At 39.7% G+C, this 16,850-nt stretch overlaps 1 protein-coding gene across 3 annotated transcripts in view; it reads right to left on the bottom strand.

Moving 5' to 3' along the window:
• Nfia (nuclear factor I A) overlaps positions 1–16,850 on the bottom strand; it is a 377,440-nt gene that overhangs the window by 42,572 nt on the left and 318,018 nt on the right. For all 3 annotated transcript variants that reach the window (XM_008844440.3, XM_008844432.3, XM_008844449.3), the window contains exons 8-9: positions 15,494–15,672; positions 13,043–13,208 (exon numbers count right to left, since the gene is read on the bottom strand). In XM_008844440.3, coding sequence (XP_008842662.1) covers positions 13,043–13,208; positions 15,494–15,672 — 345 coding nt within the window. The remainder of the gene's footprint in view (positions 1–13,042; positions 13,209–15,493; positions 15,673–16,850) is intronic.

Here is a 16,850-nt window from a genome sequence, read left to right as displayed (position 1 = left end):
ATTAAGAGAAAACCAGGAAAAGATGTGCAAGTGGCAGTTAACGACACACACCTGTATTTACTATAGCATTGTACCACATACATTTCTTTCTTGATGATAATTTTGCCTTATTGTTGATAAGAGCAACAATCAAATGCTATGGGACGAGCTTTGAGAAATCACAAAATCCAGAAAATAAATCTTGAGGGATTACTGTAGACAGTGTGAGACTTGTGAAGGTTAGGCCCTGGGGAACTAATGACTTCTTGATAAACTCCATGAGGATTTCATTTCAAAGTCCTTGTGGCAAACATGACTATTAGAAACCAAATTACTGTTTATTTGACTGCTTCTGAAAGAAAGTGTTTGCTTTTCTTTCCCCTCAGTCATTTTCACCAAGAGCAACATCTCCATGGCACATTTTCCCAACACTGTGGAAGAACGTTCCCACTGGAAGCCACCACTAGCTTTTCTTTGCACTATGGGGTGACAGTTCCTCCCCTTTCTGGTGTATTCCTTCACATTATCCAAGAATCCTCTTTTGGCCTTTACCACACTTTAAGTATCCAAATTGCAGATTACAGTTTTGCTCCACATCCAGAATGGGCTATTCTCCTGGGTTTCCCTGCTTCATATTCACGGCTAACCCCATAATCCTTCATTTAGCAGCACACCCTGACATCATGAGAAGATCAGCTGGATGAATGATTCAAAAGCAGCTCTTCAGAATGCTGAGATCTGGAGGAGCACTGTGGGGAGGATGTGAGAGTGGAGAGGGAGAGTAGGGATGCCTCCAGCCACACTTGGCTCCTCTGCAGGTGTCCTCAACACCTACCCTCTATGTCTTCAGCATGAAAGTACTGAAGAAAATTCCAGTTTTTGTTCCCAGTGTTGGTTTTTTGGCTCTCTTTTCTGACTGGGGTTGCATATGGTTAAAGGAACCACAGCATGTCTAGATGAGTTAGTGCTAACTCTACCCCTGCCCTCACCAGGTGATCTCTGCACATGTTAAGAATTCCGTGGATATTATTTTTGAATAGAGAGGCTTAGTACTCTCTTGTCTTTGCAAAAAAAAAAGTGAAGATGTTATTAAGATATTTGTATTAAAATTAACTGTTTCATATGAATAAAACCACCCAAATCTGAAAAATTTGAAAATCTGAGCCTGTCTTTCTCTTTTGGTTCATGGAAGCCTGGAAATGGAGGAAGTCGAGGTCACTGACTGAAAGGGAGCATCCTTTGAACATCCACAGGGTGTCCTGGGGACTGTCCTAGGGTTGTCTCTGGCTGAGCTGATTGCTGGTGTTGGCTAAGAACAAATGAGTACAGGGGTGGGGCACTTTGGCAGGAAAAATAATATAAGAAACCAGGTGAACTTTGAGCTTCTGAGTTTACTTCCAGATACAAGAATCAACGAAGTCTCCTACACCCCTGCAGACAGGCCCACCCACTGAAGAAAAGCGTGAAGGGAGATTTGTCCCGTTTCATCAGAAACGCTAAAGTGGCAAACATACTTTTTCTTCATTTTGCTTAGATCTATCAAGTCTGACCTCTGGAGTCCACCAGTGAAATATTTTAATATAGTCATATGTACTTTCTCCAAAAGACACTTATTTTCACATTTGCCACATACCAGGCTCTGTACTGCACATTATTGCTTACAAGGGTAAGACGCTTGATATCCTCAGGTGTCAGAGTTGACTGAGGAAATGTAAGTTCAGAGACTGAGGATGAAGAGTGCCTAAAAGTAATACAGATACAAATCTGTGGGGTGTTAAAGACTGACAGTGACACCAGGCAGGAAGAACAGGAAGAACTTAATAGAGGAGATGAGGCTGGCTTTTGAGCTGGGTGTGAGGGAGTGGGGTTGACAGGTTGCTAGAGACTGAACGTCTCAGAGGATGCAGTGCAAGGCAGGAAGGAAGGACGCAATGTGAAAAGGACATTTCATTATTTGACAAGAGAAGGCAAAATCTGAGGGACTGGAGACCTGGATGTTTGAAAAATGCATGGGGAGGGGTCTGCTGACTTAATTTCTTTTAAGAAGAAGAAGATGTGTAGAATAAACAAAGATGGCAAATTTGGATTTTAAACATCAGCACGACATCCAGAAAAGCCAGTGCTGGAGCTTTTGTTGCTTATTGAACACATGGATGCACACTTCTCATGTGCTCTCATTTTTAGCCTCATCTTGGGGTTTTCCTCAAAAGTTCAGTTTCACTCATAATAGACTTGTGATTGTACTACCTGCCCAGAGAATGTGCTAGTTATCAGAACAAGGATAATCAAAACAAGTTCAGGAACACAGACTTCAACAGAATCCTGTGTATTCAAACAACTGCAATAATGTTAAATAGTCTCAGTGACCAGACTGTGCAGGACATGTATACAAGTTGCAAACCAAAGGAGGGAGGACCAAACACCTCATTAAATAGGGTCCCAAGTATTTAACTGCCTGACATATTTCTTAGGGGGAAAAGATCATGAGAAAATTTTCATTTGTAAAAAGCACACAGATACTGTTAGAAAAGAGACTTGCTAATATCTACAGGAAGCCATTGCTACTGAATTCATTTAGGGCTCTGAACAACATGGTTTCCTCCAAAGTCACTAGAGAATACTGGAGAATATTAGAGCTTTTCTTCTTCCAAGAAATCTATTGGTATTGGCAAGTGTGTAAGGTCTGGGTTCGAGTTATTAATATTACATAGCAGGGGTCACATTTTAAAGCCTTTCGAAAACATAGCTTTTACTTACACAGGATTTGGTATTCAGAGATTTAAAAGTCTCCCAATGAATGAATAGATGCTGCAGTTCTCATTTAGATTAAAAAAAAATCTAGATGATAACCCAACTTTTCATTATTTTGATCACATCTGGGCAGCCAGTTACCTCATTCTATTATCTCAGCAAACCTTTTCTTTTTACAAACAAGTTACAACAGCAAAGAAACACAGCCCTCAGGGTATGAAATTAAAGCCTCCTTATCACCAGTAAGTCATTACAGAACAACATAGCCACAAGCTTCCTTCCTGAAAAGCTAATGAATTCTAACTTTTATGTATTAGCATTACTTAACATGTACGGTAACAAAGTGCATGACATGTCTGTGGGCCAACAGCTCACAAAAGGCGCAGAAGGAATCAAGTCAGCCAGATGGCTTTGCTGTTGGTACTCCCACTTGTATGGAGTCTCCTCAGGGAGGCAGGGCTCAGGACATATGGGGATTAGGAACAAAATGGCAGGCAGGAAGGTCTGAGGTACAGGTTGCTGTGCCTCAGGGAACACCCAGAAGCTTTTAGACTGAAGATGCTTTGGCTTTATGTTACTGGAATCTGTGCAAAAATGTGGTGCTTCCCAATGAGTATTTCCAGCACCATCCTATGGAACTGTCCATAACTTTATTTTTCATAACAATTTTTAAAGAAAAAGAAGCTTTGTTTCAGTTCAGTTTATTTCTGATACTAAGCCAAATTCTGTAACTATCATTTATTTTTATATCTATGTACTGGGTGTTGTTCCAATTGATAGAACATAGTTATTGATCCAAAGCAAGTACATATATGAATAGGTACAGGTGAAAGTTACATTAAATAGCCACAAGAAACAGACCCTGGATTCAGCTGGGGTTTGCTAATAAAAGAAACCTAGATCAATACATTGGCTCCTTTTCTCTTGAAAGGCTTCTGTGTATCTCGAAAGGCTGTGTAACTTTGGAAACCTACTCATGGGAATTTATCTTCAACAAACACTAAAAATACAGATAAAGATTCATGCTCCAAGATGTTCATTACAGCACTGTCTAAAGAGCAACAAACTGGAACCAACTTACTATAATGCCTTGTCCAGACAGTGGAGTGTTCTGGAAATGTTAGTGTTATAAAATAATAACTAATGATGTCACAACATGCGTATAATGAAATAAAATCACCTATCAAACTGAGAAATAGTCACATATACATATACATATCTACATCAGTATACATATTATGCTCAATTAGGACTAAAATATGAACAGACAGACTAGAAATTAAGCTCAGAAAGTGGTTACTTCAGATGATGCATACCTTTTAAATGCCTTCTAGTGACTTTTTTCCCCTTGGGTATAGGGTCTTGCTATGCAGCCCAGGTTGGTCTGTAACTTGTGATTATCCTGCTTCTGCATCCCAAGTGCTGGGATTACAGGCATGGGCCACTAAGCCTGGATCCTTGCAATAATTTTTTTTCCCACTATGGAGCCCTGACTGGCTTGAAACTCATTACATAGCCCAGGCTGGCCTTAAACTTACATAGATCTACCTGCTCTGCCTCCCAAGTGCTGGGATTAAAGGTGTGTACCCCTAAGCCAGGCTTCCTTCCAATAATCTTTAATCTTAAATAAAATGAGCAAAAATAAAACTTGAAAATCATAATACGTTTTTTATGCAGTGAGGTATAGTGAACAGAGAATAAATTCTAGAAGCAGGAGATTCTGAGTGGAATCTATTTGATTTTTGGTTTGTTCTGAGATAGGTTCTTAAAATATTTTATTTATAATTTTTATTTTATGTGTATGAGTGTATTGCCTGCCTCTATGTAAATGAACCTGTGTCATGCGATGCCTGTGGAGGTCAGAAGAGGGTGTTGAGTCCCCCTGGAACTGAATTTATGACTGGAACGGTTATCTGCCATGTGGGTGCTGGGAACCAAACCTGGGTCCCCTACAAGAGCAACCAGTGCTCTTAACCACTGAGCCATCTATCTCTCTAGGCCTCTGAGATAAGTTCTTGATATGTAGTACAGGCTGGTTTCAAACTCACAGTTCTCTTGTGTCAGCTGAGATTACAGGTGTGTGTGGCTATGCTCACCTTGACTTTCTTATTAGAAATACAATTTTAACCTCTCCAAATTTCTCTATGTAAAGAGGCAAGGATAATGAACATTATTTTCTCTTGCTCTCCGAGCCATTTAACTGAGGCTTTATCCCTCTGTGACAGTCTAATGGGCTACCTTGCCACATAGCAGTTAAGAGCAAAATGCAAAAGCTTTTCAGCAAGATGGGAAATCTCTGCATTCCTCTGTGCTTTGGGAGAAAACAATTGAAGAAAAACGATAAAATCATCTAACTGGGACTTCTAAAATCTGATTAAGGATATTTATTATACTCCCAAGATATCTTCTTTTCAACAGCTAAAAATGTACTCAAACCCCTTACGATATGTTATGTTGAGACTTACCACAAATTGTAAGGGTGTCAATTGCACAACTTTTGCAAAGCAATTTGGTGATGTGTCTCAAAAGGAATGTTCATACTGTTTGTTTGGTAATTCTAATGGCAGTAATTCATCCTATGGAAATTATTAGAATTGAGGATAAAAATGTATGTCAAGGATATGACAGAGCTTATTCCATAAGGACGGTAAAAATGAATGTTCAATAGGAGGGACCTGGGTATGAATTGTCTAAAATTGTATTTCCTAACTTTTTAATGAATAAGGTATAAAATGGTAGTTAAGAAAATAGCACATGAATATCACATTCAGTATGAGCAAAATCATTATACTGTATACATACATATGCATATAAACATACCCTAAAAAAGAATGGAAAAATAAAAGTATCAGTGGTAGTTGATGCTTACCAGGCAAATGTTCCATCATTGAACTGCCCGGCCCCTGAAATTCTCATCTGTTAGTCTCTTTTTACCTGCTCTGGTTCCTGTGTGTTTCACCTAATTCAGTCTACCCAGGATGGTATTATTTTTGAAATAATAAAAAAATTATGGAGTGTTTTAGAGCTTTCACAGGAAAGTTACAATAACATACTGTTAACATATTGTATATCCTGGCAGGGTAGAAAGCACTGGGCTTTGGAGTCCAACACATTTGAGTTTGTACTTTAACTCAGTTTCATTTTCTTTAAAAGAGGACTGAATTCCATTTTTATAGTTATAATAATAACTGAACTAAATACATATGAAACTAACCTATGCAAATGCATGGATTTCAACAATTCTTTTTTCTTCCCTTTTGTAACAAATTTTTGTTACATTTACTTATCGTGTGTAGTGCCTGTGTGTGCATGCCTTGGCACATGTGTGGAGGGCAGAGGACAACTTGTGGGAGGTTGTTCTCTCCTTCCACCAGGTTGGTCCCAGGAATCAAACTCAGGTTACAGGTTTGGTGTCACGTGCCTTTACCTGCTGAGCCATTTTTTGGGCGCATACATGTTTGTATTCAGGAGTTTCCAAATAATTCCTGCTGTGAATGAAAATGTGGATCTTACATTGAGCTCTGAGAAGGGGAACAATGTTATTCTTTACCAAAAAGAACACGTTTTGCTATTATGCTCAGAGTCCAGGGTAGTGTAGCTAAAAGTTGGATGTATAAAAATGACTAGATTCACCAGATGGACAAGTAGTGGGGAACGGCTGGGGTGCCGACAACACAGCAGACAGTAGCAGGGATATCAGAGTATAAGGGCTCTAGTGGGAGGAGGGAAGCTATGGGAGGGTGCTACCTGGGAAGTGGGTGTATAAATAAACAAAATTCCATGCTCAGATTCCAAGGATCTCAGAAAGTAACTGACTGTGACTAGTAATAATCAGATATATAGAGATTAGAAATGCATGTGCAAACATCTTAATGTCAATTGGACTAAAATTGAATTTTTCTGTATGAAACTATTTTAATAATGAAATGGAAATCTTTTTTAAAGGTTAAAAACCCATTCAATTTTATGTCTTATGGGGCTTATACTGAGTTCAATATTCTATAACTATATTAATTCAACAGCGAACCTAAAAATTTTATAGTCACTTTTGAAAGAGATGTTTTTTTTTCTCTGGAAACTGTTATTGAGTATGTTAAAGCTGTAGATGCTAAACCAATTTTCAGCCCTCTGATGGTGGAGGAGGCCTGTTTTCCACATGCCTACAAACATTATATTAAGATACTTTTTGATCTTTGCTAGTCTGATAGGAAAAATTTTTAAAGTTTTAATTTATATGGCTCTATATTATGCGGATTAGAAAACGCCATCATCTTTTTGTCTGTGTGATTGCCCTTCTTTCTGCTCCCGACTTTTAAGAGCATACACTAAATATTTTGGCCTTTTGTCGCATACTGTACATATTTTTTCCACATCACCTTTTTTACTTTGCTGTCTTCAGACAGGACTTTTAATTTTATAAGTAAAATTGTCCAGTATTTTCTTATGGTATTTTATAGATCAACCTTTTTATGTTTTTGTTCCTGATTAAATTTATTTTTGTGGAAGTAATATTTTTTCCAGATGGCGATTCAGTTGTCCCAATATATTTTACTGAACGCTGCTGTTCCATCTTCTGAAATACCACTGTTCTCACAGACTAAAACACTGTGTTTATGGGCCTCATTCATAATCCTCTAGCTCAGAAAGACATAAAAACCAAATGTTGTGGGAAAGCTGGAAGTGGTGGCACACACCTGTGATCCCAGCACTCAGAAGGTAGAGAAAGGAGGATGCTGCAAGTTCGAGGTCAGCTTAGGCTACAGAGTGAGTTCCAGGCCAGCCTCAGCTACACAGCAAGACCCTATCTTATACCATATATGTGGTGATGGCAGTACTGATAAGGAGATTAAAATTAATTTGGAAAAAGGATCAATCAGACATTGACCTGAGAGGAAGTAAGAATGTAGAGGAAATTCTTTGGAACTGTTCTGTTTGTGGTGTTAGTCACAAGAATCTGTGGTATTATAAAACTTCATAGGAACTGTACACCAAAGAGAATTTTATTAAATATACACCTTAAAATGATAAAAAAAAGCTATAGCCTAGATGTCAGTTATGGAGAAGAACTTTGTGAAAAGGAGTCACTAACTACTTTTTACCCCACTGCTTCTTTTTTGAAGAGGAAATACAATTATATGGCTTCCTTCCAAATCTTCTGCTTTCTTACTCTGCTAATAAGACATATTCATTCTAAAGTATCAATGACTACTAAAATCTTTTATATTTCTCCTCATAGGGATTTTTACTGCCTTAGAAAAGGAAGCACTGGGCTATGGCATGGATTATCATGCCACAGCAAAATATAGGAAGTCCAGGGTCAAGGTGGCTGGGTGTGAATGATGTTTCTACAGCAGCTGTCAGTGGCCTTTAAAAAGTTACCTTTTCCCTCTATGTCTTACCTTTTTCTATTAGCTTAACGATAGAATTTCCTTCGTAGAGTTAATATGGGGTGATGTGAGGTAAAACCTATGAAGACATTCTTTAACCTGCTGTGCACGCTGGTAAAAGCGCAGCGCTTCAGTGCAGGCTCACTGCGTTGTAAGCTGTCCAGTTACAGTCAAGGGAGGATGAAGAGTGGGAGGTTTGTGTGGGAAACCCCACCCCACCACAAGGAAAGCATCGGGCTGAGTAAGGTAGGCTTCATTTTCTCATCTCAGTGTCTGTCTCTGAAGTCCTGGCTTCACAGGAGTAGGAAGGTGGAATAAGGTAATATACAGACGTTAAGAGCTTTGTTCACCAAAAGGCATGGAACATATGCTAACTGTTTGACTTAAAAAGGTTCTATTCCAGTGATAGATTATTGTTAACATTCTTGGTTATAGTTTCATATTCATTTATAGAATGAATATATACAAGATTCATCTGAGACATAAAAATAAAGCTAACTTGTTATATGCTTCTATGTTAACAGAATTCTAGTTTTTTAAAAAATAAAAAAATTAACTAGAAGAAATAGAGAAAATGTTTGAGTTTTTTATGCATTTTAAATTGATTTTTGTGTTCCTAATTAATTAACAAGGAAAATATGCATATTTTTATCTCCTATCATAATTGAAAAGTGTTTTGTTCTTTGCATTATAATTTCACACTAGGATGCCAATCTTTGCTCCAGAAAAAACATGGAAAAGAGTCCAATCTATTACATGAACACTGGGCCTTGCAGTGTGACTAACACAAAGGCTAGCATACTTTGAACTTTCATGTCGCACACAGAACCAAACAGAACGCAGGCTTCCTCCTGCTCTGGAGCTTAGGACTCTCAGAAAGCTCTTATGTTAACTCTATGTTTGGAAAGGAGTCTCTTCCCTACTAACAAAATGTACCCAGAACAACTCAGTGACTGCCACCACTAAGTTCTGCTTAGCCTGAGCACTGGGAGATCTAATGGGCAATCTCAAACAGAACCTGGCCAACCCAAACTTCTGGTCTCTACCCCTCACACAGAACGACTTCTATAATCTTCCTACCTCAGTTAATGGCAACTCCATCTTTTCAGGTGCTTGGGCTAAGAAACCTTGAGGTCATTACTGATTTCTCTTTTGCAATCTACATTAAACGCATCAGCAAATCTTACTAACTGCACCTTTAGAATATATCTGGAATCCAGGCACCTCTCACACCCCTACTGGCCCCTATTCCCAGGTCAGGGCATCAGCATCTCCTGCTTGGGTGATTGCCATGCCATCTTCTCCATCCCTTCCACCCTCTTCTGATTCTGCTTTCTCAATTGCTCTCTACTGGTCCCGAGTTTCCTAACTCACTTACGTTTTGTTTTCTCCCTCCAACTAGAATGCATGCTCTAGAAGGACAAAGCTCTTGTCTGTCTCATTTCCTTTGGTACTCCTGTGTCCAGAACAGTGGCTGGCGTGTACAGGACATCCATTTTATCTATTGTGTCCCTGCTTTTGTTCTTGCCCCTGGCAGTCTATTTCAACAAAGCCTTCCAAGCATTTCTACTAAAACCCAGGCTTTTAGGAACCAGTTCTCTGCTCCCAGTGTCACTTGGAACATCAAAGTCCATGCTCCCAAGGCCTCAATCCATTGCTATTACCTCTCTGACCCAGCCTCAAACCTTCTCTCTCTCATCGTCCTCACCTTCCTCAAACTCATCAGGCTGCCTTTGACTGGCTGAGCCTTCTGTCTACCAGTCGTCTATCTGGTCTCCACATCCCATCCTGGCCTTGCTCTAATGTTCCTATCAAAGGGTTGGTGGACCCTTGCTCCCTGAAAGCAGGCTATCCCACCCTCACTGCTCCTTATTCTTTTGCGCATCATGTTTTTGCATACTTAGGTATCTCTGTCTTACATCCCTCTGTATTCCCTCCCTTGCTCACTCTCGCTTTGTCTCTCTCTCTCTTTCTCTCCCCCCTCCAGAATAAAATCTCCATAAATTCAGGATTTTTAAAAATCACTTTTATTCCCTGCCGAAGCTTATCATCTAGGAGTTTTTTGGCACATGGCTGATGCTCCATGAATATGCTCGATAAATATGAATGGGAGATGTGTTCTCTCATGGGATGGAAACCCATACCAGCAGTTAATCTGAGCAGAGAACATACTGTGTGAACAACTCTCACAGGCTGAGCCTCTTATTTGTCATGATGTCCTAGAGAGTCCTGCTATAGCATATCAATTGTTCTTCAAACATCAACATCTAAAAGTTCTCTTTGGGACAGAGTAAAATGCTCTCCCCACTCCCTCTTCTCTGAGTTTTAGGACATGGGTAAGGATTTTTCCCATTAAAATGTATTTATTTCATAGGCAATATTTCTTTTTTTCCAGATCTGCCTTTCCCCTGCTTTCTGGCCACAGCTGCAAAGTTTAGTATTAGTGCCAGAGGCGACTGATTAGTTAAGAAATACACACTCTGCTCTAGGCTGGCATCCATTTGTATTTCATTATAAGAGTTTATTAAAAACGATGCCTTGGCTTTTTGTATGTAGCACGGCACATCCATTATCCTCCTTCCTCCTGCTGACCTGCTGTGAGTGGACAGAGGGGCAGTGTGATTCCCATGAGTAGAAAGGGAGCCAAGACCCCCAAGAGGTGGTAATAGAGGAGACCCTTGGCATGATTTCCTGTTGTGATTTTTAACATCTTATTTTATTACAAGAAATCCCAGACCCCTAAACAGAAAAGATACATGATCAATGTTCTTGAAACAGGCTTCAGTTTTGGACACACTGTTGGGATGTTGAACATCCATACTTAATACCCTGCCTGATGTTTCTTCTTGCTAAAGTTGAGCGCTAATAGACTGATAAAGATAAATCGACCCAATCATTTTGTGATTTTAATTTCTAAGAAAGCACATGATTTAAGAAACCATAATTTTGCCTTAAATTTTTATCCAGCAGTTATGCCAATCTTAGAACCATTCCTCCCAGCTGGCTTCTGAGAAGAAGTCCCACCTTCTCATCACACACCAGCATGTTACTCCTGCCAAGCATCTTCCTTCCCTTAGATCCTACAGGTCTTCTCCTTGGCTGTGAGCTGAACCACCTCTTAGCAAAAGAAACTGGCCTCCCTAAATTGCCCTTAGACCCTCCATCTTTTTGCTACAGAATTTATACACAATGTTACTCACCCAAATATATAAATACTAATAATGCAATGTCCCCTCTCTGATCTGTTTCAAGGGAGATGTAAGCCATTTTGGAGTCAGTATTCCCAGAATCAATCCCAGTGGATATGATGTAAGCAGAGGACTGTCTTTCCCCTTTGATGCTTTCTCTCCTGTATGTATCACTAATGACAATATTGAATGTAAGAAAGTCAAGAGGCCTAGAATCTTCATTCACTGTGTTTATCTAAATGCTTATTTATATTTACAAAACATCCCTCCAACTGCTCCTTCCATTCAACTGTTATTACTGATCTTCCAGTTCTTGAATTTAAAACTCCTTTCCCAATCTGTTCTAACATTTTTCCCTCAGTCCTATTTCCTTCAAAGATACCCTGGAAAGTTCTCCCTAGGGCCCATGCCACAGCTCTCATCCATTCCTACACCTTGACCTTCCCTCAAGCATTAGAGAAGGACTCATAGTACCATCTGCCAAGCTATCATTTTCTGCCATTATTGCAGGTACTAAAAAAGCCACATCTTTGTGTTAAATCTATTTCTAGTACTGACATTTCTAAAATATCAAGAAATATCTGGTGAATTGTTCACTGTCTAATTCATCAAACAATCCTTCCCATCATATAAAAGATTTCAAGGGGCTGGAGAGATGGCTCAATGATTAAGAGCATTGGCTGCTCTTGCAGAAGACCTGGGTTCAGTTCCCAACACCCACATGGTGGCTAACAATTGCTCTTAACTCCAGGAAATCAAAAACCCTTCTTTTAGCCTCTATGGACATTGCATGACATGGGTGCACTTACATATATACAGGCAAAACACTCATATACATAAAATAAAAATATATAAAAGATTAAAAAGATTTCAAAATCCTGTATTTTCAGATCAAATGCTCCCAGACTGTTCAAAGAAGAGCCAAGAGGCCCTTTCTCTCCTCATCTAATCCCACCCTCTACTTCCTTCCCTTGCTAAGCCTAGTTGTACAACTACCATGGTTACTAGCTCTGATCTTCTGTCAGACCCTTCTTATCCCAGCAGCCTTCAATGTACACACTTTTGAATGGATGCTTTTGATCTAGGACTTTTTCCATTTCATGTATCGGGTATATCACTTTTGTATCTCATCTAGTTCTTAAGGGAGAAGAATCTGAATTTTTGCTGTTAAGAATGTACTCAAGGGCTGGTGAGATGGCTCAGCAGTTAAAAGCATTGGCTGCTCTCGCAGAGAACATGGGTTCAGTTCCCAGCACCTACATGGTGGCTACAACCATCTGTAACCCTGGTTTCAGGGAATCTGATGCCCTCTTCTGACCTCAGGGGGCACTGCATGACACAGATACACTTACACACATGCAGGCAAACACCCATGCACTTAACAATAAAAAAGAATGTATTCACGTAGATGCTTATTGATTATCATGGGGATAACATTCTAAGCCACTTCAGGAATATACAAATTTTAAAAGTTTGTATCTTGATCTCAGTCCTTGGCATGTAGTTGAGGCATTTTAATCTCCCCCAACACTCAGGTGTTTTTACATATGGTGTAGTTTGACAGTACATGGGAGAGGTGTTCACTTTGATTAGGGCCTGAGTTCTGCAAGCTCATGCTAATAGTATAACAGTGGATCTGTGCCTATCTCTAGAGCCCGTACAGTGAGGGACAGAGCTTAGGTGTGGACTCAGTGCACAGCTTCATAAGTGACCGGCGCCTGTCTCAGCCATACGTACTTGGTGAGGTGGGGGAGGCTGCACCTCCTTCTGTTGACGTGGTTGGAGGCTTGGTGTCTGGCACGGGCAGAGGCACAGGCCTGGCCATCGGTGGTGGCGGCGGCGGCGGCAACATGGGGGTGGGGAGGAATGGGTTGTGCACCTTGCCTTGACTACTCCCGTTGGGCTGCAAGGGTGCGGAGAAAACACACACAAGAAGAAACAGATGTTAACCATTAGCTGCTTCTGAAAAGGAGAGCTCCATTACGTACCTGTTATGCAAATTACTAATGTTCTAGCTGCCTGAACCACATTGACCTTTCATTGCATCTGTTCCCCAGTGTGTTGTAACCAGGATCATTTTGAATTTGTCACCTGAAAAACCATCTTTTGCTTGGATTGTCTTAGCTCCGTGTTAACTGCTGTTTCCAGTTATTCTCATGATTATTAAATGTTTGCTTTATATTCAGGTACTTACAGATTGAGACATTATTCTGCCATGTGTGTTTATATAGGTAAAATGAAGTTTCCTAAATATGCACTCAATATAAAAAGATTTTTTTTTGATAGGGTCTCCCTACTCACAGACCACCTGGAAGTTATGATGTGGACCAGGGTGGCCTCACAGAGGTCTGCCTGCCTCTGCCTCCTGAGGGCTGGGATTCAAGGAATGTGCCACCATGCCCAGTGTATAAAAAGATATTTTAGTTTTACTTTTCAAACTTGATCTTTATATAATAGTTCATAAATGTATTCAATGAACATAAATGTTTTCTTTCACATATTGTATAACATCAGGCATAGAAACTTTAGAATTTAGCTATCAGAATTCTACTAGGCAAAAATATCACTTCTAATTTTGACTCGTATACGCAGATGCCATGCGAGTCATACTTGTTTGGCTGCCTGATGTTAGAACCACCAAATATCAGCTCTCTAACAAAAGCAAGATTCCCTCTGAAGAGAACAATGCAATACATTTATTTTCAAGTGTTTCAAAATAATTTGATGAAGAGAACTGCTCCAAGCCCTGTAAAACTGTGATCAAAATGGGAAATGAGGCATTTGACAGGTATCTGACAGGATGATGTCAGGACTCGTGAAAACTATATTAGAAGTTCGGAAGTCAGACACTCAGTGCTCCTGAGTTTTCAGGGTTTCCCAAGTTGCTTCTTGCACTGAGTTTCAACCAGCAGCAGCTTGTACTAAGGCTGCAGTCCCAAACCAAAACTCAGTCAAAGGAGATACTGATGTATTGGGCTTTTAAGAATAAACTTTGTAATTCTGCAGAAGCAGGATCACTCCCCAACAGCGTGCACTGGGATATTTAGTATTATTCCTCAGATGGTATCTGTCTGATGATCAGAAAGCTGTGCGTTCTCACCAGTACCCTTTCCGGTGTGTTATTTCTGATTGGGCTGAAAGTCCGTAAGTGAACACTTTAGAATATACCAAGCAAATGAATACACAAACAAAATGAAAAAAGGCACCATATTGATTTGTTGTCTAGACAGAAATGTATCTGTGAACATATCACCAGACATTAGTCAACTCTGCCTGCTCTGGTTCAGATCTGCAGAATCAGGTCTTTCTGCAAGGGAGAAAACCCAGGGACAGGACAGTGTGACAACATCCTAAACCAGGCAATAATAATTATGGCTAATCTGTGGTTTTATGAACAGTTATTATGAGAAAAGGAAAACCAAATTTGGCTTTGTACCAGTCACAGTGTATTATTATTATTATTGTTATTGGCCTCGGGATACAGCTATCCATTGTAAACATACAGTTCATTTGTAATAAAATTTGTGATTTAAAAAAATAATTTTTACAGTTGAATGCTATTTCAAATTGTGATTATTTGGCTTACTTTAGAAAATTGAAAACATTCATTTGTAGTTATTGAATATGGTTTAATTTTGTACAAAGATAAGTGGGAAAGATAACTACTTTCAGAAATAACAAACCATAATAAACTGTGCTTCTAGCATCTTGAGTTCAAGTATTGGTCAACTTGATCTAAAGTGTTAGAAGACTGTATTTTTAAAAAACATCAACTTGGTTGATCTGAAACATCTGTCCCTATCTGCCCCCTACCTCTCTCTCCTACCCCAAATCATTATTTAAAATTATTCAGTCTATTTTGTTAACTGTGTGAGTCCTGGGGTTAGAATGCAGGAGGTGGAACTCTCAGTCCACAGAACTTAGAAAGGTTACATCGTTCACCCCGAGACAATTTATATCCATAAGCTTGACAGTTGCAAACTTAACACAAACACTGTTTTTAAACCCTGGCCAATCACTCTTATAGCAAGTTAACTTTCCCACAATCTAGAATAAATATGACATTGCCTGCAGTCAGTCAGCAGGACATTAGACCACAATGTCACGTGGTCATAAGGGCCCCTTGTTATTTTTACATTCGGTTAGCATTACTGAAGAAATTGGAAAAAAAAAAAGAGGTTTCCTTACATTGAGGAACCCCACCTGTCCAGCCTGCTGACCAGCATCAGGGCAGACAAGCTGGACAAACTCTTTCAGCGTCTCCTGAGGGTGGTAGCGGATGGCTGGGTGTGAGAAGTAAGGCCCAGGCTGCTGGATGATGGGTGATGTTGGAAAGTGAAGAGTCGATGGTGTCGCGTGCGGACTTGCTGCAGGAAAAGAAAACATCGAGGTTATGGAGAGAAGGAGCCTGCTTTGCCACAGGCTGAACCAAACAGCCTCTATTGGCTCTTCTTCTGGCACAGTTCACAGTGTTGCTTATGAGACTGGATGTAATGCTGGGTAGGTTTGATAGATTTTCTTCTTTAAGGCTCTAAGACAAACATGGAGGCTAAAGTGGTGTAGGATTTCAAGTTGCCTCTATGTTCAGTGGACATGAGTTATAAAGGCATTAATAATCCTCACTGAAGATGAAGATTATTCATTACCTTAAGAGCCTTTTTAATGAAGCAAGCAATAAAAAATGTATTTGGTAGATTAGACCTGATTTAACTGACATTACATTTGACAAATTCTACTTTGCACATATGGATCCCCTTTCATGCTGAGCTATCCATAGACAATAATTCATTGTTAAAGCTCTTATACCCCTTTCAAGGAAATTTCCAGGGACTAATTCGAGATGAGAGTTTTTTGAAGTATGTAGTAAATGATCACTTAATGAACCCAAGCAATTTGGGTGCCTCGCTTTACAGTGGAACATTTATGTTACATTTTTCTCTGTTGCCATTTCAAAGCCAAAGCTGCCACAGACCGAGTAGGCAGAGAGCCTGAAGCTTGTTCCCCTGCAGGATATCTGAGGAGTCTCACTCAATGGCTCTTTTATACTTGAACCCTGATAAATAGCATTTGTACATAATTACAATCGATTAAAAAACTTAAGTGAGATGCTTAATACCTTTCCCAGGAATGCTTTTGTCCTTGAGATGGAGAGAAGATGCTATGGCCTGCTGGAGGATAAGGGCAGCATATGTGAAGGTGGTTGGCAATTCTCTAACCAACTCCAGTCAGGCCAGAAAAATCTCTCCTATTAGAGAGTATAGATAACATTTCCCCCCTCCTTTTGCAGTTTAAATCTTTAAACTGAAGGAGCTTCTACAAAGTAAATCACAGAAATGCCCCAATTTTTAGACACTAAGACTTTTTGAATACCAAGCATGATTCACAATATTGAAGAGAAAATCCAAAGTTCAACAGGCTATCTCTTTGACTACTCCTCCACTGCATGGCTAAGAAGGCATGCCTATTGGTTGGTGGTCACTGCATCTCCTTATATTGGGACATTTTCTAACCAAGGACTGAAATGAACAGAACTGCATGGTTCACA

The sequence above is a fragment of the Nannospalax galili genome, unplaced genomic scaffold (assembly GCF_000622305.1).
Source record: "Nannospalax galili isolate Female #2095 unplaced genomic scaffold, S.galili_v1.0 scaffold71, whole genome shotgun sequence".
Taxonomy (NCBI): domain Eukaryota; kingdom Metazoa; phylum Chordata; class Mammalia; order Rodentia; family Spalacidae; genus Nannospalax; species Nannospalax galili.
Note: the sequence above shows the minus strand (reverse complement) of the source record. Positions and strands in the feature narration are given on the sequence as shown.